At 41.1% G+C, this 27429-nt stretch overlaps 1 protein-coding gene across 1 annotated transcript in view; it reads left to right on the top strand.

The window, feature by feature from the left end:
• Positions 1-16518: 16518 nt before the first annotated feature.
• dnah12 (dynein, axonemal, heavy chain 12) overlaps positions 16519-27429 on the top strand; it is a 265038-nt gene continuing 254127 nt past the window's right edge. Inside the window, exons 1-4 of the mRNA XM_048606726.1 lie at positions 16519-16611; positions 17482-17671; positions 21842-21917; positions 25341-25499. Of these exons, the coding sequence (XP_048462683.1) occupies positions 16519-16611; positions 17482-17671; positions 21842-21917; positions 25341-25499 (518 nt within the window). The remainder of the gene's footprint in view (positions 16612-17481; positions 17672-21841; positions 21918-25340; positions 25500-27429) is intronic.

Genomic DNA, 27429 nt, shown 5'->3' with positions numbered 1-27429 from the left:
GCTTTACTGAAATCCATATACACCACATCAACCGCTTTACCCTCATCCACCTGTTTGGTCACCTTCTCAAAGAACTCAATAAGGTTTGTGAGGCACGACCTACCCTTCACAAAACCGTGTTGACTATCCCTAATCAAATTATTCCTTTCTAGATGATTATAAATCCTATCTCTTATAATCCTTTCCAACACTTTACCCACAACTGAAGTAAGGCTCACTGGTCTATAATTACCAGGGCTGTCTCTACTCCCCTTCTTGAACAAGGGGACAACATTTGCTATCCTCCAGTCTTCTGATGTAGGCCCAAACCCCGTTCCAAAAAACTGAGCAGAAATGTTTAGTTGCTACTCTGATGGTATACTACACTGTCTGAGATAGTGCCTTTTGGATCAGATGCTAAACAAAGCCCATTGTGCTCTTTCAGCTATAACAGACTCATGGCATTCTTTTGATGAAGAGTAGGTCAATCAACATTACTGAAAACAGACTTTCTGAACATCAACACAATGCTGTGTGTAGGAGCTTGCTGCATGAAAATTGGCTGCTACATTCCTTACATTATAACACGGACTACATTTCAAAAATACTTAATTGATTGCAGTACACTTAGAGTTCCCGAGGTCAAGACATAGATTCAAGCCTTTCTTTCCTTTAATAGTGGGAATCATATTTAAGTGATTTTTGGCAATAATTATATTTTGCTTACATTCTTTTTGTCTCATTAATTTAGATGAAGGCCTCAAAGAAACGTTCCTGTTCACCTGAATCTGACAAGGTTCGAATTCGACTGCCTCCTATACTTCCTACACCTGAAACAGTGCTGAATAATGAATTTTCTACAAGCAAACTCATGAGTTACAGTTGGTATAAGTACCAGGAACAGCTACTTAGCAAAATTATGTAAGTTGGATTTTGAAAATCTGGTATTTGTTGGATAAGACTATCCTTCAGGACTAAGATAGTAGGACCTGCTGATGCTGGAGAATCTGATATAACAACGTGTAGAGCTGGATGAACACAGCAGGCCAAGCAGCATCAGAGGAGCAGGAAAGCTGAAATTTCGGGTCTAGACCCTTCTTCAGAAATGGGGGAGGGGAAGGGGATTCTGAAATAAATAAGGAGAGAGGGGGAGGCGGATAGAAAATGGATAAAGGGGAAGGTAGGTGGAGAGGAGACAGACAGGTCAAAGAGGCGTGGTTGGAGCCAGTACTGGTGAGTGTAGGTGGGAAGTTAGGGAGGGGATAGGTCAATCCAGGGAGGATGGACAGGTCAAGGAGGCGGGATGAGGCTGGTAGGTAGGAGATGGGGGTGGGACTTGAGGTGGGAGGAGTGGATAGGTCGGAGGAAGGACAGGTGAGGGAGGCTAGACGAGCTGGGCTCGTTTCGGGATGTGGTCGGGGGAGGGGAGATTTTGAAGCTTGTGAAGTCCACATTGATACCATTGGGCTGCAGGGTTCCCAAGCGAAATATGAAGTGCTGTTCCTGCAACCTTCGGGTGGCATCGTTGTGGCACTGCAGGAGGCCCAGGATGGACATGTCTTCCAAGGAGTGGGAGGGGGAGTTGAAATGGTTCGCGACTGGGAGGTGCAGACATTTGTCGTGAACCGAGCGTAGGTGTTCCACAAAGTGGCTCCCAAGCCTCCGCTTGGTTTCCCCGATGTAGAGGAGGCCACATCAGGAAAAGCAGATACAGTATACCACATTAGCAGATGTGCAGGTGAACATCTGTTTGATGTGGATGGTCTTCTCGGGGCCTGAGATGGGGCTGAGGGGAGAGGTGTAGGGGCAGGTGTAGCACTTCCTACGGTTGCAGGCAAAAATGCCGGGGGTGGTGGGGCTGGTGGGGAGAGTGGAGTGGACAAAGAAGTCACGGAGAGAGTGGTCCCTCTGGAAAGCAGATAAGGATGGGGAGGGAAAAATGTCTTTGGTAGTGGGGTCAGATTGCAGATGGCGGAAGTGCCGGACGATGATGCGTTGGATCCGGAGGTTGGTGGGGTGGTACGTGAGGATGAGGGGGATTCTGTTTTGGTTGTTATTGCAGGGAGGGGGTGTGAGGAATAAGTTGTGGAAAATGCAAGGGACACGGTCGAGGGTGTTTTCGACCACTGTGGAGGGGAAGTTTCGGTCCTTGAAAACGAGGACATCTGGGATGTCCGGGAGTGGAATGCCTCATTTTGGGAGCAGATGCGGCGGAGGTGAAGGAATTGGGAATAGGGGATGGCATTTTTGCAGGAAGGTGGGTGAGAGGAGGTGTATTCCAGGTAGCTGTGGGAGTCGGTAGGCTTGAAATAGATATCGGTTTCCAGGTGGTTGCCAGAGATGGAAACAGAGAGGTCCAGGAAGGAGAGAGAGGTATCAGAGATGGTCCAGGTGAACTTAAGGTCAGGGTGGAAGGTGTTAGTGAAGTGGATGAACTGTTCGAGCTCCTCGTGGGAGCATGAGGCAGTGCCGATACAGTCATCGATGTAACGGAGGAAGAGATGGGGGATAGGGCCAGTGTAGCTTCGGAAGAGGAATTGTTCCACATATCCTACAAAGAGGCAGACATAGCTTGGGCTCATAGCTTGGGGTAACCAAGCGGAGGCTTGGGGACTGCTTTGTGGAACACCTATGCTCGGTTTGCGACAAACGTCTGCACCTCCCAGTCGCGAACCATTTTAACTCCCCCTCCCACTCCTTGGATGACATGTCCATCCTGGCCCTCCTGCAGTGCCACAACGATGCCACCCGAAGGTTGCAGGAACAGCATCTCATATTTCGCTTGGGACCCCTGCAGCCCAATGGTATCAAGTGGACTTCATAAGCTTTAAAATCTCCCCTCCCCCAACCGCTTCCCAAAACCAGCCCAGCTCGTCCCCACCTCCCTAACCTGTCCTTCCTCCGACCTATCCACTCCTCCCACCTCAAGTCCCACCCCCATCTCCTGCCTACCAGCCTCATCCCGCCTCCTTGATCTGTCCGTCCTCCCTGGACTGACCTATCCCCTCCCTAACTCCCCACCTACACTCACCTTTACTGGCTCCAACCACGCCTCTTTGACTTGTCTGTCTCCTCTCCACCTATCCATCTTCTATCTGCCTCCCACTCTCTCCCTATTTATTTCAGAATCCCCTTCCCCTCCCCCATTTCTGAAGAAGGGTCTAAAACCGAAACGTCAACTTTCCTGCTCCTCTGATGCTGCTTGGCCTGCTTTGTTCCTTCAGGACTAAGTAGTTTTCTCAATTTCAGCATCCACATATTAATCCTCATGCCTATTGCAGTTGTGGTACATTGGAGATACATTGCTTCATATAGGAAGCAAAGTGGGTGAGAGGTATTGATCGTGATTATATATGTCACACGACTTTCCACTCCACTGGTTCACTACTGTTTTGCATTTCCATCAAAGTGGAATTTCACCTCCACTGATTTTAAATTCCCACCATTACTGATATTAAATGACAGAAGGTTACTAACACTATCTTGTATACTTAGCTTGTTTATGAAGCATGATACAACATTTTGTTGGCATTGTAACAGGGCTTTATTCATATGATCTGCTTATTTGTAAGCTATGTTTGTGATTTAGATGATGAAACAGAATAACGTATCCAAGTTTGTCGACAATATAAAGCTAGGTATGGCAAAGACACAAAGAGGCTGCAATGAGATATAGACAGGTTAAGTAAGTAGCAACAAAGGGGCAGTTGGCACACAATATGGGGAAATGTGAGCTTATTCCTTTTAGTTATAAGAATAGAAAAACAGAATATTTTTGAAAAATGTGAAACCTGCGATTGTTGTTGTTCAGAGGGACCTGGGTGTACACATGCAAGTAACATAGAAAGTTAGTATGCAGTAAAGTAGGCAATTAGGAAGGCAAATGGCAAATTGGCCTTTTTTGCAAAGGAATTGGTATACAAGAATAAAGAAGTCTTGCTACAGTTGTACAGGGCTTTGGTGAGATCACATCTGGAATACCATAATCTGTTTTAGCCTCTATTTTTAAAGAAGATAATATTTGAGTTGGAGGCAGTGTAGCAAAGGTTCGCTCGTTAGATCCCTGGGATGAGACAGACATTTAATGATGAGGTTGAGTTAATTAGGTTTCTTTTTATAGAGTTTAGAGTTCTAATTGAAGGGGCTTGCTAGGGTAGACATTGCAAGTTTGCTTCCTCTGGTTGCAGAATGACAGCACAGTCTCAGGATTAGGGGATTTAGATTTAGATTTTGATATTTTTGCCAAGTGTACTTGACGGGTATTTAGAACTGGGGTGAGAAATTTCTGCACTCACAAGGTTATGAATACTTAGAATTCTCTACCCAAGAGGATTTTGTGGATAGTAGATTATTTAAGGCTGACATAAATTGATTTTTGGTCTTAGCAAATTGCAGAGATAGAGAACGTGGAATTGAAACCAAAGATCAGAGATGATCATATTGAATAGTGAAGCTGTGTGGTCGACTCCCACTCTTATCCTTATTTTACCATATTCTAAAGATTCATCAAAAGATCCTTTCATGATGAATGTGGGGTTAAACATATTGTTGCATCTATATCGTACAAAGAAGATTCAGTCATCAAATATTCTCAGGCCATGAATGACATGGTCCATCAGAAAAGTTGGGAAAAACGCATGAGCTAGTCAGTGAAGTGTATCTTGATGAGATCACAACGTTCCATTTTCCACCCGAGTGTGGAACAGCAAGACTGGTTTCTTGCTAGTGAGCAATGAAAGGCCTATTTACATGCATAAGATGCATTAACGTAATTTTTACTTAATCTTGCCTTATTAGTATGCGGTATTCCATCCTCCTATCCTCTTACAGAAACTAGACAATGACAGTCCCTGAAATGAAAGTCAGTGCAGTTACCTCGCGACTCCAGCTCACATTTGCTCCACCAGACCTTCATCTTGGACACCAGGCACCACCATCATAGGGCACACTTCATAGGCAGTAACCATACATAACCCGCATCCACAGAACTAGACATCTGACATGTACCATCCTCAATGCACCCTTAGGGTGCATCTCCAGTCCACTTACAATCAATTTTTGCACTTCAGTGCTGCACTTTGGAGTGCATCTTTCATAAATGGTGTCGCTGCCAGGGGTCACTTTACGTGCCGGGACATGCCCTGATCTCATGGATTTAAACAAGTTGCATCTCAGGGCTGCTCATTTTTTCTCTTAGAGCTTATTCACCTTGTGTCAATTTGAATGGTCGTAGCATCCCTATCTTCCCTTGCCTTTTTGCACTTTGCAGATTCAGCCAGACCATAATATTTCAATAAAAACCAAAAGAACTGTGGATGCTGTAAATCAGAAACAAAAGCAGAAGTTGTGGAAAACCTCAGCAGGTCTGGTAACATCTGTGGAGAGAAATCAGAGTTAGCGTTTTGGGTCCCATGACCCAAGGAAGGTTCTAATGAAGAGTCACTGGCCCCGAAATGTTATGGCTGATTTTTCTTCACAGATGCCACAATATTTCAATCTTGATTTGCCTTTTAGTGCAGACACAAAGCCAAGTAGCTTGTCATGGTTGTCAGCAATTATCAGTCAAGGGGGTGAACTAGTTGCTTTACAGCACAGTGCCAAATCAATCTTGCACTTGCGTCATGCGCCAGCCATGTAAGCACCAAACACACTGCACATGCTTCAAGCAAACAGCTATGTCTCAAAGTCTAAGAGAGAACCCTCAGTCAAGTCACGGGAAATACCCTTCAGTCAGTTGTTCTTGGTATGGTAAACCAAGGACTGCCTTCAATACCAGTGCAGGGAATTGGGCACAGTCAGTCGACTGCTTGAGGTGGTCATGATCAGGGGGTCAGTACGTCTAAAGTCCAGGGAATAGGCCACGTTCATCCCAATAGGTCCAATGTAACCAGTCTGGGAGTTGTGGGAAGTCAGTCAGGAAGGTGTACAGACACCGGTCACCAGATGGTCACTCATTATTCAGAGCTGTTCATTTAGGTCACTCAAGAGGGTGAACCACAGTCAGATTTGGGAGTCCATCCATTAAAAGTCAAGAGTGGGTTATCAGGGAAGAAGGAGCCAGCAAACTTAATTGTGGGATTGGAAGTAGCATGCTAGGATGCAGAGGGAATAACAATTGTGAAAGAGGGCCAACTCAATGTATAAGGGAGGGAGACAATAGAACATTGAAGGAAAAAGAGCATTGGACTCTGGCAATCCTCTGAGTATAAGTGACGTGAGGCATTTCTTCCTCATCAGCCACGGAAACATAATGGTGATGTGCTCACCAGCAATTGCTCCTGATATAATCTAGCTAAAAGTCCACCAGAATTTGAGCTAGCATAAACCAACCTTTCAGACATCCATACTCTCTTCCTCAGAGGTAGGGAAGGTAATATCTTTCAGGGCTATTCCCTTGCCTGCAGAGACCATGCTGATACTGCTCATGCCTGCAGAAGACAAAAAAGGAGAATGCATTGTGAACAAGGGTAGAGGTTCTGGCATATTAAGAATCCTTTCACAGTGATGGTAAGGGTAAAGTGATGGACAAGCTTCTTTTTTGGTTGCTGGGACATGGATATTTCACTGTCTCTTTAGGACAGTTCTAGGGCTTTGATGGTGATGGCCAAAATTTTCTTGACATAGAGGGTGAGGAGCCGAATGTCAAGTGCCCACCAGTCTTTCTGCTCTGTAATGGGCTTTTATATTCTGGATTGAGGGAAATGGAGAGATGGAGTGAGAAGAGGGAAAAGTGGTGAAGTCTCCCAAGTGAACGAGTAGGCAGTGCAGAGACCAAGCAAGATTAGTAGTGTTGGCAGTTGGGATGGGTAAGTGAGAGAAGATGTTACATTCAATAATGAGAGTGGTAAACCATGAGCCTTGATGTGAAGTAGATGCAGTAGCAGAAACAGAGTGACTGTGAGATAACAGAAGGTGGTGGCACTTACCCTGGTGGAATGGAAAATGTCAGTGATCTTCTTCCTACACTGCTGGACAATTTTTCTAAACCAGATGGTAACCTTGGACCAGGCTGGCAGGGTCTGTTATTGCAACTTCCTTTGCTGGTTCTGGGGGAAGAGGACTGCCCTCGTCTGCAGTACCTTATCCACCAGGACCTCCGCATCACTTTTTGTAAAGCAAGCTGCCATATCTAGGACAACTCACAGGGACTATGCAGGGCAGCTCTGGTGTGCCAGAACTTGACTGGGTGCAGAGCACCCTTTTAAACATGGTGCTGCCCTGGCAGGAGAAAAAGTGCTAGGCCTTGTGGAGAGAAGTTTTCCATTTAATTCATGAAAAGTGACATTTGGCTGATTTCTAGTATGACTTACCCTGTAATTTTTAATTGTTTTTAATATTTATAGGATTAATGATGCACGTCGGATTTATGAAGAAACGATGCATGAACTTGAGATACAGGATCCTGTTCCACCTGAACCCCAGTGGCCTTCAACAGTGAGTATTTATTGTATCTAGAAAGAAATCTTCAAAATACCTGCATTAATGCTGCTAGTTTAGCTTTTCAATTGATTTCAGTTGATCGGATTAGTTTCCTAATCAATTTAACTGACTCAAGGTAACATTGATGAATTGATATAAACAAGGTGCCCTTTGACTCAAAAGTCTAGGCATAATATGATGGCCACTCGCAAGGGATACCATCAATGAAGACTTACCATTCCAACCTTATGGTTTATGGCTGGAGACTGCTTGTGGTGAAAGGAGTTTTGAAAGTATATTCTTAATTTCAGAAACCTCAGCTGCAAAGGGTTTATCATCTTTCAAAGTTGTGAACATAGATCACTTAAGCCTAAAATTCCGAAATCTTTCACCCTATTTTATTTCCTTTCACCCAGATTTCATTGTGTTTCATTGGACAGAAACCATGCAGAAATCTCAGGCAACATTCCTCATATTTTGCGACTTAAAAGCTAACTACACTCTGCTAACAATCCTTCCCATTTTTTTTTAAGTACATGAGTGATTCTTTCATGTGGACAGCCTCTTTAAATCTTCTTTGGTCTCACAGACAGAGTAATTTAAAGGAACTGGAGACCACATAGCTTATGGATCATACCTGCTCAGACTGCAGAATTTAAATTCCGCTCAAAGTATCACAAGTCTAGGCAAAAATAGAAGTCAGTGCATTCTTAATAGCATTCTTGACCCTGAGTTAGAAGATTGTTATGAGATGTGCCTTTAAGAAGGATCTGTTCTGTCATGTTTCCTTTGAAAGCAAGTGTTGTGGACTTGGAGCTGAGCTGACTGCTCTGACCCCAGCTGGCTTTATTTTTTTTTAAAAGTTGGAACAATAAAAGCAGCATGAAGGGGTGTGGTCAGGCTCTCACAAAACCAGGATTTTAGTTTTAGCTTTCAGTAGTTGCTGGGGTCTTGAAGCTGGATGAGGAAGCTGTTATTCCTCTCTCTGTAACAGCTAAAAGCTGGGGTTCTTTTCTAGCTGCAAGAATTGCATGTGAGACAATCTATTTTATTGAATTTGCCTTCACCAAGGGTGTGTTTATGGGATATTACTAAATTGGAACAGTTGCTGTTTAGTCATTAAATAATCTATTATTCTGTTAAGTTTTCCAATAGAGTTAAATTATTCAGATTCTCCTTTCTTTTGTTTGTATTTTAACTGTAGTGTAAAAATAAAGTGTGTTTTGCCTCAAGCCTGGTAGTTTGACCAATCGAATCGCATTTGGAACACAATGCCTGATGTTTGTCTTTAAAAATAAGAACAAATTGGGATCTATGCTATCTTCTTAATATATTTTGAGGGAAGTGGGTCTGGTCCATGACAAGATTGTATGTTAAAGCTCCAAACCAGTGCCAGTGTCAGTGGTACTATCTTTTGGATAAGGTCTCTAACATATATATATATAAAATATTCCATGGCACTACTGACAAGAATTATGGGAAGTTTTCATCTTTGATATGGCCAATAGTTATCTCTTAATCAAAAGTCTTTAGTCATTATCAGAAAGCTATTTGTCAGAGCTTACTATATGTAGATTGCCGTGTTTCTGACATTACAACAGTGACTACTCATTAAAAGTACTTAATTGTTTGTCATGTGCTTTGGAGTATTCTATGAACTTTTGAAGTGCCATATAAATGCAAGTTTATTTTTAGTACTGGAGACGTTGAAAGACACAAAAGGAATTTAATGCATACATTGCATTTCTATTGTATATATTTTTGATTTTAAAAACATGTAGGTTAACATCTTGAATCAGAGATAGTAGGAACTGCAGATGCTGGAGAATCCGAGACAACAAGGTGCAGAGCTGGATGAACACAGCAGGCCAAGCAGCATCATCGGAGCAGAAAGGCTGCCGTTTCGGGCCTAGACCCTTTATCAGAAAAGGGGGAGGGGAAGGGTGTTCTGAAATAAATAGGGAGGGAGTGGGAGGCGGATAGAAAATGGACAGAGGAGAGGATAGGTGGAGAGGAAACAAACAGGTCGAAGAGGCAGGGATGGAGCCAGTAAAGATGAGTGTAGGTGGGGAGTTAGGGAGGAGATAGGTCAGTCCAGGGAGGACGGACAGGTCAAGGGGGCGGGATGAGGTTAGTAGGTAGGAGATGGGGGTGCGGCTTGAGGTGGGAGGAGGGGATAGGTGGGAGGAAGAACAGGTTAGGGAGGCGGGGACGAGCTAGACTGGTTTTGGGATGCGGTAGGGGGAGGGGAGATTTTGAAGCTTGTGAAATCCACATTGATACCATTGGGCTGCAGAGTTCCCAAGCGGAATATGAGTTGCTGTTCCTGCAACCTTTGGGTGGCATCGTTGTGGCACTACAAGGGCCCAGGATGGACATGTCGTCTGAGGAATGGGAGGGGGAGTTGAAATGGTCCCTCACACCCCGTTCACGCAATAAGAACCAAAAAAGAATCCCCCTCATCCTCACGTACCACCCCACCAACCTCCGGATCCAACGCATCATGCTCCGACACTTCCGCCATCTGCAATCCGACCCCACCACCAAAGACATCTTTCCCTCCCCACCCTTATCTGCTTTCCGGAGGGATCACTCTCTCCGTGACTCCCTTGTCCGCTCCACACTCCCCTCCAGCCCCACCACACCCGGCACTTTTCCCTGCAACCGCAGGAAGTGCTACACCTGCCCCCATACCTCCTCCCTCACCCCCATCCCAGGGCCCAAGAAGACTTTCCACATCAAGCAGATGTTCACCTGCACATCTGCCAATGTGGTATACTGCATCCGCTGTACCCGTTGTGGCCTCCTCTACATCAGGGAAACCAAGCGGAGGCTCGGGGACCGCTTTGCAGAACACCTATGCTCGGTTCGCAATAAACAACTGCACCTCCCAGTCGCGAACCATTTCAACTCCCCCTCCTATTCCTCAGACAACATGTCCATCCTGTGCCTCCTGCAGTGCCACAACGATGCCACCCGAAGGTTGCAGAACAGCAACTCATATTCCGCTTGGGAACCCTGCAGCCCAATGGTATTAATGTGGATTTCACAAGCTTCAAAATCTCCCCTCCCCCTACCGCATCCCAAAACCAGTCCAGCTCATCCCGACCTCCCTAACCTGTTCTTCCTCCCACCTATCCCCTCCTCCCACCTCAAGCCGCACCCCCATCTCCTACCTACTAACCTCATCCCGCCCCCTTGACCTGTCCGTCCTCCCTGGACTGACCTATCCCCTCTCTAACTCCCCACCTACACTCACCTTTACTGGCTCCATCCCCGCCTCTTCGACCTGTTTGTTTCCTCTCCACCTATCCTCTCCTCTATCCATCTTCTATCCGCCTTCCACTCTCTCCCTATTTATTTCAGAACCCCCTTCCCCTCCCCCTTTTCTGATGAAGGGTCTAGGCCCGAAACGTCAGCCTTTCTGCTCCGATGATGCCGCTTGGCCTGCTGTGTTCATCCAGCTCTGCACCTTGTTGTCTAGGTTAACATCTTATTTTGGTCATTAACAATTACAGTTACTGATGGGCGAAATTGAAATAAAAAGCACTGGAAAATATTTTGCTTAAGGGAAAATTGTAGGAACATTTTGGGCCAGGTATAACTAAATTACTGTAGACATAAATGGATAGCTATAGACTACCTTTATGTTGTGAAATAGTCAATAGTATATAGCTAATTCCAGTAAATTTTGAATATATCTGTTGATGCTGAAAGTATTAAAGAATTATTGAAATGTCATACGTATGTCCATATTTCTCTAACTTGCAGATGAACAGTGAGGCAAAACAGAAAAGGGTAAGTTATGATTTCTATTGAAAAATGTTGCTTCTGAAATGAAACATTGTGAAAATTAAGCAAAATAATTTGACTCCAAAGCTTAAAAAAACAATCAGGAACAAAAACAGAAGTTACTGGAAAAACTCAGCAGGTCTGGCGGCATCTGTGAAGAAAATATCAGAGTTAATGTTTCGGGTCTGGTGACCCTTCCACAGAACTTCAGCAGTTCTTCTGGTTCTTAAAACAATAATGTCGCATTTAGTATTGTCCAATAAACATCACTGACTAGTGACAGGCATGGCTACATTACACTATTATAGACAATATCTTATAAAATATCTTATAAAATGTAACTATATGTTTTTGTATATGTATTATTACTTAACACACATTTATCACAATTCATTTTGAAACCTTGTAGACTTTCTTCCATGAACTTTAGAATTACATTGTGAACTTATTTATTACAGTACAATGCAGCTCCTAAGTCTTCATCTAAGCAATTGAGAATGATATTTTGCCATCATTCGATTGAATATTAACAAAAATGAGATACCCTCCTCAAGACCTACTAGGGACAGTCAACAGTTTTTGGCCCAGTGAATGAAGCCCATATTCAATACGGAATTGATCAAAAAAAAAGCTTCCTTAGCTCTCCATCTAGAAAGTGGTTGTTTGTTTCCTGCTTATTGCCATGTTGTGCCCAGCAATAATTGGATCTGTTTTCTTCTGTTGGCCTGAAGCAGCTATTCCAAATGGCCAACCTGACCACTCTAATTTCTCCTCTCTCTGTATAATGCTGCTAATGTTTCCATGATATTGAAGTTGTCATTTTAATAGATAACCAATAAGCAATAACCAAATTTAATAAATAACATGCAGTGATCAAAAACATGATTGTACTTTATTTTCCATCTTACCATGTTAGCAAAAAAACACTCAAAAAAGGTTAAAGTTTGCATTAATACACTGTAAACGTGAGTATTAAGCTCATTTTGCAATAGAGTCTACTGTTGATTTACTATTCACTAATTATCTGGGTTCCCATCTGGCCATATTTAGCAAGTGACTGGCAAACTGGACAATGCAGATTGATGTTTTAAAATATTTTTAATATGTGATATTTTGTTGGACTTCGATGTGACGAGTGTCTTGCAAAGATCTGTGCTGGGGTTTGTTCAATGTTTTCATCAGTAGCTCACTAGGAACAGGATGAGTAAGACGAAGAGTGAAAACAAAGTTTAGAAGATTGCTTAAAACAGACAAGAAGTCGAAGCTTTTCATCTTGTAAGTACCAGGACGAGGACACAAGAGCTAGACATGGAGAAAAGAGACAACAACTTACGCAACAGGAGAAGAGGGTGCTGATTCATGGAGATTCATCTAGAATACCCAATTGTCAATCTTAGTTCTCCCACCTTGCAGGTAGACTTTAATTGGACAGGATGTTGCAATGGAAATTTAAAAAAAAATCATGGTATGTGAGTGTTGCTAGTTGAGCCAGAATTATTTGTCAATCTGTTGTCACCCTTAGTGATACAGAGCTGATTTCTTGTACCATTGCAATCAGTTAGGTGTATGTGCTCCGACTATGAGGGAGCAATTTCCAAGATTTTGACACCATGTCACTGAACCAATGACAACATATTTCCAAGTTGGGATAGTGAGTGGCTTGGAGGGAAACTTGCAGATAGCAGTGTTCCTATGTATCTAGGGCTTTTGTCCTTCTGGATGGTAGTGGGAGGTGCTGTCTAAGGAGCCTTGATGAATTTCTACAGAGTATCCTCTACATAGTGCTGCCTCTAAGAATAGATGGTAGAGGGAGTAAATGTTGCAAATGTGGTACCAATTAAGCAGACTGCTTTGCCCTGGATGGTGTCAAACTTCTTGAGTGTTCTTGGAGCTGCACTCATCCAGGCAGGTGAGGAGTATTCCATTATACTTCTGACTTGGCCTTGTAGATGGTGGATGGAATTTGGCAAGTCATGAAGTGAGTTCCTCACTACGGGTTTCCTAACCCCTGTTCTTGAGGGTACAAAATTTACATGGCTAATCCAGTTCCGTTTCTGGTCTATGGTAACCCCCAGGATGTTGATAATGGGATATTCAGTGATGGTAATGCCATTGAATGTCAAGGGGTAATGACTATATCTCTCTTGTTCGAGATGGCCATTACCATGGTGTTTGAGTGACGTGAGTGTCGCTTGTCGCTAATCAGCCCAAACCTGGATATTGTCCAAATCTTCCTGCATTTGACCATGACTGCTTCAGTATCTAAGAAATCACAAATGTTGCTTGCTGACTGTTAGAATTACAGTTAGAATTAGAATCAGATTTAGATTTTATTGTCATGTGTACTCAAGTACAAGGATACAGGAGTACATTGAAAAACATACCAAGTTGCTATTCCCGGCACCATCTTAGATACAAAGGAACCTAGGTACAAAATCCTAGGTATAAAGTAGGTAGTGCTGTGGAAACATCAGTGAACATCCTCACTACCGATCTTATGATGGAAAGAAGGTTATTGATAAAGCAGCTGTGGATGATTAGGGCCAGAACACTACCCTCAGGAACTCCTGCAGAGATGTCCTGAGGCTGAACTGATTCACCTCCATCAACCACAGCCACCTTCCTTTGGGCCAAGTATGACTCCAGCAGCAGAGAGTTGCTCTGATTTCCACTAACTCCAGTTTTACTAGGGTTCCTTAATGTCACAATCAGTCAAATGTGGCCTTGATGTCAATGGAAATCACTCTCGCTTCAATTCAACTCTTTTTTTTCAATATTTGAATGAAGGCTATAATGAGAAGTTGAGCGGCCCTGGTTGAACCCAACCTGAGCATTAGTGAGCAGTTTGTTCCTAAGGAAGTAGAACATAGAACATAGAACATTACAGCGCAATACAGGCCCTTCGGCCCTCGATGTTGCGCCGACTTGTGAAACCAATCTGAAGCCCATCTAACCTAAACTATTCCATTATCATCCACATGTTTATCCAATGACCATTTAAATGCCCTTAAAGTGGGCGAGTCTACTAGTTTTGCAGGCAGGGCATTCCTCGCCCTTACTACTCTTGATAGCAGTTGATGACCCCTTCTAACACTTAACTGATTAGTGAGGGTAGACTGATGGATTTGTCCTGCTTTCTGTGTACAGAACATAACTGGACAATTTCCCAATTCCTTCAGTCATTTCTTGATGTCATGTGGCATTAATTGAATTGGCTGAAGATGAGCATTTGTGATGATGGGGACTTCTGGAGAAGGCTGAGATAGATCATTCACTTGGCACTTTTGACAGGAGATTGTTACAAGTATTTCAGCCTTATCTTTTGCACTGATGTGCTGGACTTTCCCATAATTGGGGTGAAGAATATTTGTGAACCCTCTTCCTCCAGTCAGTTGTTTAATTGCCCATTACCATTCACAACTGCAAATGGCAGGATTGTAGAATTTAGTGCTCATCCTTTGGTTGTGGATTTTCCTAGCCCTGTTTAACAATTGTTGCTAATGCTGTTTGGCATCCAAGTTGTTCTTTGATGTAGCTTTATCGGGTGGAACCTTCATTTTTAGGTATGTGTGATTCTGTTGCTGCTGATGTCCCAAAAAGCCTCATGGATGCCAGTCTTGAGTTACTAGATCTGTTTAAAATTTGTTTTCTCTAACATGATAATAGTGCTACACAACATAATGGAGGGCATCCTCTGTATGAAGATGGGACTTTGTCTTCATGAGGTCTATGAAGTGGTAACTCCTACTAATACTGTCATGGTCAGATGCATCTGTGTAGCAGATTGATGAGGATGAGATGAAGTATGTTTTTCCTTGTTGGTTCACTTACGACATGCCATAAATCCAGACTAACAGCTATGTTCTTTAAGACTTGATCAGATTTGCCAGATTGACAGTGCTAAGTTTGTCATTTTCACTGCCTAGCTTGATGCCAGGTGATCTATCTGGTTTCAGTCCTATTTTGAGACCTTATAGTGGTTTGTTAGCAATTTCAGAGGGAAGTTAAGGGTCAACATTGGGTCTGAACTCGTATGTAGGCTGGACTAGTTAAGGATGGCTGATGCCCTTCCGGAAAGAACATTTGTGAACCAGATGAGTTCTTGCAACATTCAACAATGATTTCATGGTCATCACTCAGCTTTTATTTTCGGATCTTGTTGTATTTACATTCTATCTGCTGGATTCAAATCTAGAGTCCCCCGAACATTTTTGCGTCTCAGGATTACTAGTTCAGTGACAGTACCACTATGCCAGTGCCTAAACGAGTGCAGAGATTTGTAGTCCCCATGATTCCGTTTTTCCCAATGAAAAAGATGCAATGCAGGTACAAATTCTTTTTGATTATATAACACAGACTCCTGTGTGTTAATATATGTAATTTCTAGTGCACATAAATGTATTTCACCGTAAGCCTGACTGATAATCTTAAACTAACTTCTGGTGTAATTCTTAACATACTGTGGTTTATTTAATAAGTGTTGTCCAAGTATTGGACATGGTGTTCTATGACTTACAAGAAAGGTCAAGTTAAAGAAATCAGTGCGCTGTCTGCTGTGAATGGTCAATGTTGCTTGATACGGTCTGCCAATTGTTGGCTCATGTAGCCTACGTACCTGACATCATACTGGCATTAAAACTTGTACATCACATTACTCATTCTTGTTGGCTTAATGACAGCATTCTATTATTAGAGAGAACAACTTGTGGTTTTGATACAATGTAGCAGTGTGTGGCTCACCTGTTGTTCAACTATTTGAGACAACTTCTGTTACCAGGGTAGTCTGAGGTAGACTGGGCTGCCGCTCACCGTGCAACCTTGATGCTAAGGTAGGGCATTTAAAAACTATCCTGCATGATAATGGTTACACTGGTTAAGTCATCCCTTGCTACGTATCACGCAAACACATGAAAGAGCTATCTCCATTACTTTTGCCCCAGAATGATGTCCAGTCCACATACCATGTATCTTTTTCATTGGGGGGATAAACATGATCGAAGGGACAGTCAATCTTTGCTGCATTCTGACCGCAACAACCTGATCAATTGACCTGCCTGGTCTGCAAACTAAGACTGACAATTGATTGTTCCATGCTAATGAATGTCCAACAAGTCGGCACCCTCTTTTCATGCTGCATAAATTGGTGTCCTTTATTTCAAGCTCTTTCTTACATCCTAGTCTTGATGAGTATAAGATGAAAAGCTTTATCTTCTTGTCTCTTTATAGCAATATTTACATTCTGTATCTTCAAGCAATTATTTAGAAAACAAAGTTGAAAAGAAGATTCTTTTGAAGGCCTTTAAAGACAGGGAAAATGACAGATTGGAGATGTTGAAAGAGAAGTTCCAGAAGATGAAAGCACAGTTTGACAAAAGAATCCAAATTGATGCTGGAATGAAAGAAATAGGAAAACAAACACAAGCAATGAGCACTGAACAATTACAATAATAATTCTAAACAATATAACTTTAAAACCGAAACCAAAACTTTGTGTTTTAAGACCTTAGCAGAGATGGCTATAAAATGAGGCTGGCAATATTTTGAAGGTAAAAGAAAGTGGTTTTGGTGGCACGTCAGATGTGAAGAAGAAAGTGAATATATGGATGGACCAAGAAACATTGATTACACAACTTTGAGCTTGTACTCAGAAAGTTAAAGCAGCCCAAGTGGAACACACATTGGTGTATATGGCAAAGTAGGGATTGGGTTTGGATTTGCCAATATTGATCAAGGGGAATTTTTAGCTCATTGAAATCTTCATGTCAAATGGCAGTGTGGCAATAATTCTAGAGGTCTGTGAAGAGGTTAGAGTTGAAGGTCAGTAGGTCTGGCAGCATGTGTAGCAAGAAAATGGAGTTAATAATTTTAGTTCTGTTAGCCTTGACAATTTTCTCCAGCCATTTCTGTTTTTGTTTGTTTCAGTTCTCCAGCATCCTCAGTTCATTGTTTTAATTTAGAGTTGAGTGTCATGCTTCCAAGTATGTGATGAAAAGCACGCAGTCTGGGAAGACCAATGCATAATAAACATGCTGCAGGAGCGCTGTGGGGTGACTTTGTTGTGTCTACATTGAGACAGATAGACTGGAGCCCTGAATTGATTCCTCAGCAAGTCTTGTGAACATTTGTAACTTCATCAATAAATCATAATTCTGCTCTATTCATTCTCACTGCCTGCTATTAATTAGTTTGATATGTCATGGTGAAATACAAAATTAAATAACTAAATTACAGCTTTTGAATTACTTCACTGAAATGTAGGTATACATCCTAATGAGTTTTATGTAATTTCAGTTAAATTACCTGTTCATGAAGCGCTGTGTGGAGAGTAGCCCTGTGGTACCAATCCAGAAAGAGTGGTTGAACTCAATTCTGACTCTGGTACCTGTCTCACTGAGAGAAGGAAAGGTGAGAGAGATAATTGTAAATGAACTTTTTGAAGAAATCATTGAAGACTTTGAAAAGAGCATGAAGAGATTTCTGGGTATGTATTTTTTAATCTAAACTGAACTATTCATCCTGGAAATCATTTAATTATTCAATGTTGTAGATAATAGAAAATACAATTTACTCATCACTTGAACTGAATTGCTGATCGAGTGAAGGATGACCACTTGAAAGAGATTCTGGATACTGGAGGCCCATCTATGTCTGTGAAGAGTACCCCAATGCTGGTCACCTTCTTCAAAAAATATCATTAAGGGGAGAAAATTTGGGAACATAATTTGTTACTATAATCAACTTTACTGGAGTAGAAAGACATATCAAGCAGGTGCATTGCTTAAAATAAGAATTTATGAACGTTTAGTGGATTAATTTTCAACTTTAAAAAATATTACAGTAGACAAACAAAATAATGCAATATTACGAGTATACAGGGTCTGGAAGGTACAAACGAGATTTTCAAGGATGAAATCAGATAGCCTGGTTATAGATATCAGGAAGGGATCAATGGCCTTTATCTCTGATCTCTTTAAAAGAGAAAATTGAAGTGTAATCTAATACAGAGCTTTAAAGACATGAAGTTTTCGGATAGAGTAGGCACAGAGATAGTGTTTAATCCTAGTAGAAGACCAAACATAGACTCCATCTGCATAGGATACTTATCAAGCAATCAAATTAAGAAATCAGAAGAAGCATTTTTACCCAAAAAATGAAGATGTGGAATTCCCTACCAGAGGGAGTAGTTGGGGCAAATAGTACAGAGCCGAAGAGAAATTGGATATGTTTATGAGTGAGAAGGAAATAGATGATTATGCTGATAGGGTAGGAAGAGGCTGAAGTAGAACACAAATACCACCTTGGATTGATTGGGCCAAATGGCCTGTTTTTGGTCTGCATATTCTTTGTAAGTAATTTTAAGTGTTCTGAAAAATTTGTGGAACTATTAATGTGGAAATTGGTCACAACTTGTAGCGAGGAAAAGACACCCATATTTAATGAGTTGCCACATTGACAATTTGTACCACTCTACCACTGTACCACTAACTTGTGAAAATGGCATTTTTTGAGTTTACATGAAGTCCTTGTGTTTTCTTGTTCACTGTCTGTGATGCTCGTAGTGGGCATTAAATCTAGTCATTTAAAGCATATGCACCCTTTTAAGGACATTAATAACTAGGAAATAACCTCTCTTGCCAAGAAAGCGATCAGTAATAAATGTAGAATCTCATTCCTTCATGTTGTGAATTGTTTTGGGGAATCAAATAAATGTAATATTTTAATATTTTATATTTTGTTTCTTTTCATTTGTCTCTATTTCTCACTCATTTAACAAAGTTGCTATTTTGGCTTCGTTCCCTCCTTATTTTCCTTTCGATTTACGATTTGAGTTGAATTCACTGACTGTAAGCCCTTTGGTCTCCAGGTGTCATACACACTTGTACTTTTAGCAGTTTTAAAACATAAGACCATACTATGTAAAAGCAGAAGTAGTTCATTTGGCAATTGAGTTTTCTCTGCCATTCAATGAGATCATGGCTGATCCGATAATCCTCATCTCCAAATTCCTGCCTTATCCCCATTACCCTTGATTCCCTTGCTGATTAAAATATCTATCCGCCTCAGCCTTGAACGTACTTAAACAGCCAACCTTGACAGCTCTCCACAGTAAGCAGTCCCACAGATTGACTACCCTCAGAGAAAGAATCCTCCTCAATCTCTGTCTTTAGTGGGCAACCCCTTAGATTGAGATTATGTCCTCTAGTCCTAGACTCTTCCACAAAGGAAAACATCTTCTTTGTATCCACCATGTCAAGCCCTCTAAGAATCTTCTATATTTCAGTAAGGATACCTCTCATTCTTCTAAACTCCCAAATTGAGTACAAGCCCAACATAATCAACCCCTCCTCACACCTAGTATCAACTTAGTGAACCTTCTGTGGACTGCCTCCAATGCCAGTGTACCTTTCCTCAGATTAGGGGCCCAAAATTACTCACAGTATTCCAGCTGAGCTCTCGCTAGTGCCTTGTATGGTTTTAGTAACTTTTATTCTCTATTCCCTTTGAAATAAAGGCTGACATTCCATTTGCCTTCCTTATTACCTGATGAATTTGTATGCTATCTTTTAGTGATGCAGGCACAAGGCACAAGGACTCCCAAATCCCTTTCTGCAGACTTTCTCTATTTAATCATAATCAACTCTTCTATTATTCCTGCTAAAGTGCAAAACCTCACATTTTCCCGTTTCATATTCTATCTGTCAAGTTTTTGCCCAGTCAATTAACTTGTCTATATCCCTCTGAATACTCTTCGTGTCATCTTCACCACTTGCCTTCTCAAATATTTTTGTGTAATCTGTAAAGTGGACTATAGTACATCAATTTTCCTCATCCAAGTCATGAATTGTGCCCTCAGCACTGATCCCTGTGGCACACCACTAGTTACAGATTGGCATCCTCATCCAACTTTCTGTCCTCTATTAGCCAATTCTCTATCAATGTTAATAACTACCTCTAACACATGGGCTGTTATCTTCTTAAGTAGCCTAATGTGTAGTGCCTTATTAAATGCCTTCTGAAAATCCAAATATATTACGTCCACTTATTCACTTGTATCTATCCTACTTGTTACCTCCTCACGGAATTCTAATAAATTTGTCAGACGTGATTTTCCCTTTGAGAAGCCATGTTGAGTCTGCTTGATTATCTTATGTACTTCTAAATTCCCTGCTATTATATTCTTTACAATAGTTTCTAATATTTTCCCTATTGTCTCCTTCCCTTTTCAAATAAAGGTGCTATATTGGCAGCATTCCAATCCTCTGGGATTTTCCCACAGTCTAAGGATTCCTGGAAAAATTCCGGCAAATTATTCGCTATCTTCATAGCTACTTCATTTATTTTCCTAGGATGCAGCCCATCAGGTCCAGAGGACATATTGGTCTTTACCCCCATTAATTTCCCTAGCACTTTTTCTGTCATGATACTTACTGTATTTATTTCCTCTCCTACTTTGCACAGGAAGTATAAGATAGAATAATTAATACCAAATACCTTGATGTGAGAAAACATTCTAAAAGAGGGATAAACCAACCATGACTAACCAAGGAAGTTAAGGGGAGTATTAAGTTGAAGGAAAATGCATATAAGAAGGTCAAAGTCAGTGACAGCCCTGAAGACTCGGATAACTTCAGAATCCAGCAAAGAAGGACTAAAAAGATACTGAAGACAGAGAAGTTAAACTACAAGCTCAAACTAGTGAGGAGTATAAAAACTGACAATAAGAGCTTGTTTACATATATAAAAAAAAAGAGGTCAGAACAAATATGGGCCCTTTTGAAGATGAATCTGGGGAGATAGTTTTGGGGAGCAAGGAAATGGCAGAAAAGTTAAACAGATATTTTATATTAGTCTTTATGGTGGAAGATACTTCAAACATCCCATTAATATGAAAGAATACAGGGGAGAACATGGCTAAGTCAGCAGAGATATTACTAAGTTAACAATATCTCTGCTGACTTAGCCATGTTCATTGAGTGGATGACAGCTGCATATCCAAAGATCTTGTCTGCTGTTCACTGGCCACTGGACCATGATCTACTGGCCATCCATACCTCCACAAGAAGGACACCTGCAAGTGAGGTATGAAGATGTGGCCAGTGACACTGACAAGTGGGAGACAGCCACTGACAACTGTATCTGTCACCCTTGTAATTTGTCTGTTTGGAAGGGACGGGAAGAAGTGAAAAACCTAGCTTGCCAAGAAAAAGGCCCAGAGAAAACCAAAATGGTAAACGCTAATCAAATAACTGTATAACTATCTGCCTGAGTTAGGTTTTGTACAAGTTTTGATTGTTAATAGTTCTGATCAATGGTTACAATAAAATTTACTGATAAATTTGGATTGTTTTCTAATTTTTCTTTGTTTTAATTTCTTTTGAAGGAAGTTTGGTTTCTTTACAGCTGGGAGGTTATAGTTTCCAGCACGTTGCATCATATGTGAGGCTATGTAATTTTTACATTGTATAAATACAGTGTCAAATGTAAAAATTCTCAATTTCTCATTTGTGTGAAACTTTCAATTATCTCTGCAGTGAAAAATAAAACAAATAATTTCACACCTTTTGCATATTTTCTCATTTTAAAGTTAGTATATTAGCTTGGAATATGCAATGAAGGTTATCAACTTGTTGTCAATATTTTTCTGCTTTAGTGAAAAGTGTTCTTGTAAAGCCAGAAGTGACAGGGCTTGAATATGAAGACTCTGAACCTCTTCCACAGGAACCCACGTAAGTATAACATGTCAGTATGGTCTGCTAGTAAAGTAGATGAATACTTTTGTATTTTTAATGTTCTATATTTGAGTTAACTGCCTGCAATTGTGAAAAATGTGAATATTCTTCCTTAAATATGTGTTTTTATGATAGAGAAGTTCCTTAAACATAGAGAGCTTGCATCACTTTGGCATCACAGAAAAAGGAAAATGATTGGCTATCTACCATGAGCTTGGTCATTAATTTCACGGAACAAAGTGAACTACATCTATTAAAATATACAGTATTACAAGACCTTAATTCAGAAAAAAAAAGCTCCAGTTTTCAATTTATTCATAGACTTAATGGGAATCAGGATTTACAGACTGGATCAGTGCTGATTCTGAAAGAAGGTTACCTCAGAATACAAGGGGATCTTGATCGGATGGGCCAATGGGCCGAGGACTGGCAGTTGGAATTTAATTTAGATAAATATGAGGCGCTGCATTTTGGAAACATAAATCAGAGTAGGACTTACACATTTAATGGTGAGATCCTGGGGCGTGTTGCTGAACAAAGAGACCTTGGAATGCAAGTTCATTGTTCCTTGAAAGTGGAGTCGCAGATACATCAGATAGCAAAGAAGGTGTCTGGTACACTTGCCTTTATTGGTCAGTGCATTGAGTTAGCCACTTTTCGAATACTGCATGCAATTCTGGTCTCCCTGCTATAGGAAAGATGTTGTGAAACTTGAAAGGATTCAGAACAGATTTACAAGGATGTTGCCAGGGTTGGAGGGTTTGAGCTATAGGGAGAGGCTGAATAGGCTGGGGCTATTTTCCCAGAGACTGAGAGGTGACCTTAGAGAGATTTATTAAATCATGAGGGGCATGGATAGGGTGAATAGCCAAGGTCTTTTTCCTGAGGTGCAGGTGTCCAAAAACTAGAGGGCATAGGTTTAAAGTGAGAGGAGAAAGATTTAAAAGGGACCTAAGGGGCAACTTTTTCATGCAGAGGGTGGTGTGTTTCTGGAACGAGCTGCCAGAGGAAGTGGTGGAATGTGGTACAATAACAACATTTAAAAGGCATCTGGATAGTTATATAATTAGGAAGGGTTTAGAGGGATATGGACCAAATGATGGCAAATGGGATGAGTTTAATTTAGGATATCTGGTTGGCATGGACGAGTTGGACCGAAAAGTCTGTTTCAATGCTGTACAACTCTGTGACTATATGACTCTAATTTGGGATTATTCTACATTCCGTCCTATCTTCTAACCTCAACATTTTAAGGACTGTAAACAATTTATTGGTCTAAGTGGATTAGAAAACTACAGATCTGCATATTCATTAGGCTACAAGATTGTGGCTACCCTTCTATCTCAGCACCAAGTTCCTGGACTTGAATTATATTTAATAGCAAAAAAGACCTAACTTCTGGACGATTTTCTTAACATTGTTAGGAAATGAGAATTGGAAAGTAAGAATTTTGGTACAGAGTAAAGTCTTCATTTGTCCATGGAAAGTAGCGATTAAGCCTCAGTTGCCTTTTACATTCATCAGGTGAACAGACAGAAAGTAATAACTGAAGACTTACAACTAACTGACAGAACAAAACTTGAAGATTATGCGTTTTAAAGAACAAGAAGTTATCTGAGAGTAAGGATTCAGCTGTTTAGAACTGAGGTGAGGTGAAATATCTTCACTCAGAGGTTTTAGAGTCTTTGGAATTCTCTACCTCTGAGATCTATGAATGCTTAGCCATTGAGAATATTCAAGACAAAGATAAAGAGATTTTTGGATTGTAAGTAAATTAAGGGGGTGTGAGGATGATGCAGGAAGTTGCTGTTGAGATCGAAGGTTAGTCACAGTGGAGCAGACTCGAAGAGCTAAATGACCTATTCCTGCTCCTACTGCCTAAATTCCTATAATAACACTATAGTTGGCTCTCATCAACACTGTCAAGCATCAGTGCCTCTATTTCTATCATTAAAGTGCAATTATTACTAAGCATCAGTGTTAGCCTTCGGTGAGCCAATAGCGAGAAAACGTAGTGGTGACAAAAGCAGTCTGGTAACCTGTAATCATCATCAGCAATGTCTATTCTTTGGAAGATGCAGTTGTGCATTAACAAATGAACAATAAAAAGCTGGAAGACAGGCAGATTTCTTCTTCTTCACGACCTTCTTACTCTTCAAAGTCTTGGTTGTAGAAAAACATTCAATCTCATTCTCTGTGATAATGATTATGGTCATTCTGTTGCTTCTGTCATGAGGTGTTAACTGAAAATAAAACAAAAAGTCATATTATAAACATCACGCTGAATTTTATAGGGCGGAGTTCAGATTTGCTCACCATCTTCTCTGCAGAAGTATTGATTCCAAACCAAATGATGTTAAACAAGGTCACTGTGTAATCATAACACACTACAGCCACCCTTAAGGAAGTGAGGGTTGAACTTATTCCTGTCAGTGGGAGGTAGTCTACCCTTGAGCTGCTGGCCAATCTGAGCAGTGTTCTTAAGAATGCAGTAGGTCAGGGATGAATACAACATAGATCCCAGAGAACATTAAGTTAGGGGTTTTGGATGGATGAGACTGAAGAGTCTGGAAGAGTGGGCACACGTTTGTGACTGGCAGAAAGTGACAAAAGGGGCTGTAACACCTTGATTGGGTTTGCCCCCAGTGTGTACAGGGCATTTCCCAAAGGACATACCCCATTTTTTCTTGTCTTTTCACTAGTTGGTGTAAAAAAATCTTTCAACTCCAGCATGCCTTTCCATACCAAATGTTTTATGGTGTGGGCAGCAAAATGTTTGGAAAACAGTGGCTTGTTGATAGGCTGAATTGTTTACTAATTTTCTTTTGTTAGCAGATATGCTGAAATCAGCACCTCTGCTTGCTTACCATTTTATGGAAACAGGCCAGGGTGGTGTAATGCAGTTGGCTAACATAACTAACTATCATATTTTACATGCCCTTGCTGAAAACACACCTGGATGGATGGGTGTAAAATTAAACCTATCATCTCACGAAGCAAACACCTTTTTTCTGCCAAATTAAATTAGGCCTTTCATTTTCATCTAAAGATTGGAAGTGGAAATGAGCCTGCAGTTGCTCACTTCAGTTAGGTCCAACCCAGTTCCTAATCAATGCCTGATTTTAATTCGCTTAAAATCCATTTAACAGCTAAAACCTGGCTACATATTAACACTCATATGGGTGTATATAACCCCAATGAAATACGTGCACAACTTGATATTTTTGATCAGGACCTGGCCGTACTGCTAGCCAAAATTTCCAGTACCATCTCATGTAATCCTATTGCTCATAGTGAAGAAAACTCGTGAAAATTAACTTTCATGAGGTGAATATTTTCTGTCTGGGTTTTGTGGCCATGGTTTTTTCCATTACATGAATTATTTTCAGTGCACTGTACCTCTAGTATTTTTATTTTTAGTGGCATGGACTTCTCTCAACCTTGGCATGAGAGCTTCGTGAAAGCTCGAGAAGAGATAAAAAAAAATCTCTACATTCTTCATCCAGTCATGCAGGCAGTTCTCGACTTGGGCTATGTTACTTTTTCCAATCTGCTTCTTGTGGATGTGTCTGACTGCAGGTATGAAGAAATATCTTTTAATGCAAAGTGTCAATATATTTTATAATAGGGCATTTGTAAGTCTGACATCAAGAATGTTTAAAAGATACAGAAGTTGACAGAAACAATCAGGGTTTTGCAGAAACTAATGAATTTTTCCATCTTGTTAGTGTGTATTTGTTAATAAATAATTGCTCAGTTTTATAGAATATTTTTTATTTATTTACTTGCGGGATGTGGGCGTCGCTAACTGGCCAGCATTTATTGCTCGTCCCTAGTTGCTCTTGAAAATGTGGTGGTGAGCTGCCTTCTTGAATTACTGCAGTCCTTGCCCTGTAAGTAAGCCCACTATGCCCTATGCTGCCCTTGTCTTCTACATGGAAGTAATCAGGGTTTGGAAGGTTAAAAAAACATGGCAAAAAAGAGACATGAAATTGGCACTCTTTAGGATTGAAATGCAAGAAAACAACATCTTTAGAAAGCAAGCAATAATTTACACAGCATGTGAAGAGCATCCTATTTGGCCTATGGTTAGCAGGGAGATGCAATAGGAACTGTTAACTGTCTCAGTTAACTGATTATATTCAAATTATGAAGGTCAACTTTGTTTGGTACAAATGTAACTTCAACTATTGCCCCTTGAAATTCAACAGCATTACCATTGCTGAATCCTCTACTATCTATATCTTGGGGTTTAAAATTGACATGTTACTGAACTGGATTAGCTACATAAATACTGTGGCTGCAAGAGGAGGTCAGAGGCTGGGAATCCTGCTGCAAGTAACTCGCCTCCTAACACCCAAAACCTGTCCAAGGCTTTAGAGAGGAGTGTGATGGAATACTCTCCACTTACCTGCATGAATTCAGTCCTAACAACACTCAAGAATCTTGGCTCCATCCAGAACAGAGCAGCCTGCGTTTTGGCACCACATCCACATGCATTCATCCCCTCTATCACTGACACAGAGTAGCAGCAATGCATACTATCTACAAGATGTACTGCAGAAATTTAACAAGGCTCCTTAGACAGCACCTTCCAAATCCATGACCACTTCCATTTGGAAGGGCAAGGGTAGCAGATATTTGGCAGTAATACCATCTGCAAGTTCCTCTCCAAATCACCCACCATCCTGAAATATAGCACCACTCCTTTAGGGTCTTTCAGTAAAATTTCTGGAACTCATTCCCCACAAGCATTCTCGTTGTATTATAAACAAGTGGATTGCAGTAGTTCAAGAAGGTAGCTCATCACCATTCTTGTGGGAGGTGATGGCCTAGTGGTATTATTGCTGGACTGTTAATCCAGAGACCCAGGAAATGTTATCGGGACCCAGGTTCGATTCCTACTGTGGTAGATTGTGGATTTTAAATTCAATAAAAATCTGGAATTAAGAGTCTAATGATGACTATGAATCCATTGTTGGAAAAATCCATCTGGTTCACTAATGTCCTTTAGGAAAGAAACTGTTATCTTTACCTGGTCTGGCCTACATGTGACTCCAGATCCAAACCAATGTGGTCGACTCTTAACTGCCCTCTGGGGATTCTGGTCTAGCCAGTGACACCCTCAACCCATCAATGAGAAAAGGGGAAATAAGCGATGGACAATTAATGCTGACTCAGCTAATAAAGCTCGCATCCCTTGACTGTGTAGAAAATGTGAAAATATGAATCATACTGCAGGCCTGACTGAAAATCTTAAGTTTGTTTCTAGTGTAATTATTAGCACGTTAATTCAATAGCAGAATCACACTTGTTTTTGTACAGTATGTTCTGAATTTTGCCATTATAGCTTGGTTGAACACAGTTAGCACATAGATAGTAGGAACTGCAGATGCTGGAGAAACTGAGATAACAAGGTGTAGAGCCGGATGAACACAGCAGGCCAAGCAGCATCAGAGGAGCAGGAAGGCTGACGTTTCGGGCCTAGACCCTTCTTCAGAAGTGAAGA

This window comes from Rhincodon typus, chromosome 16, assembly GCF_021869965.1.
Source record: "Rhincodon typus isolate 14 chromosome 16, sRhiTyp1.1, whole genome shotgun sequence".
Lineage (NCBI taxonomy): Eukaryota > Metazoa > Chordata > Chondrichthyes > Orectolobiformes > Rhincodontidae > Rhincodon > Rhincodon typus.
The sequence above is the reverse complement of the archived record's forward strand: the minus strand, read 5'-3'. Positions and strand labels throughout refer to the sequence as shown.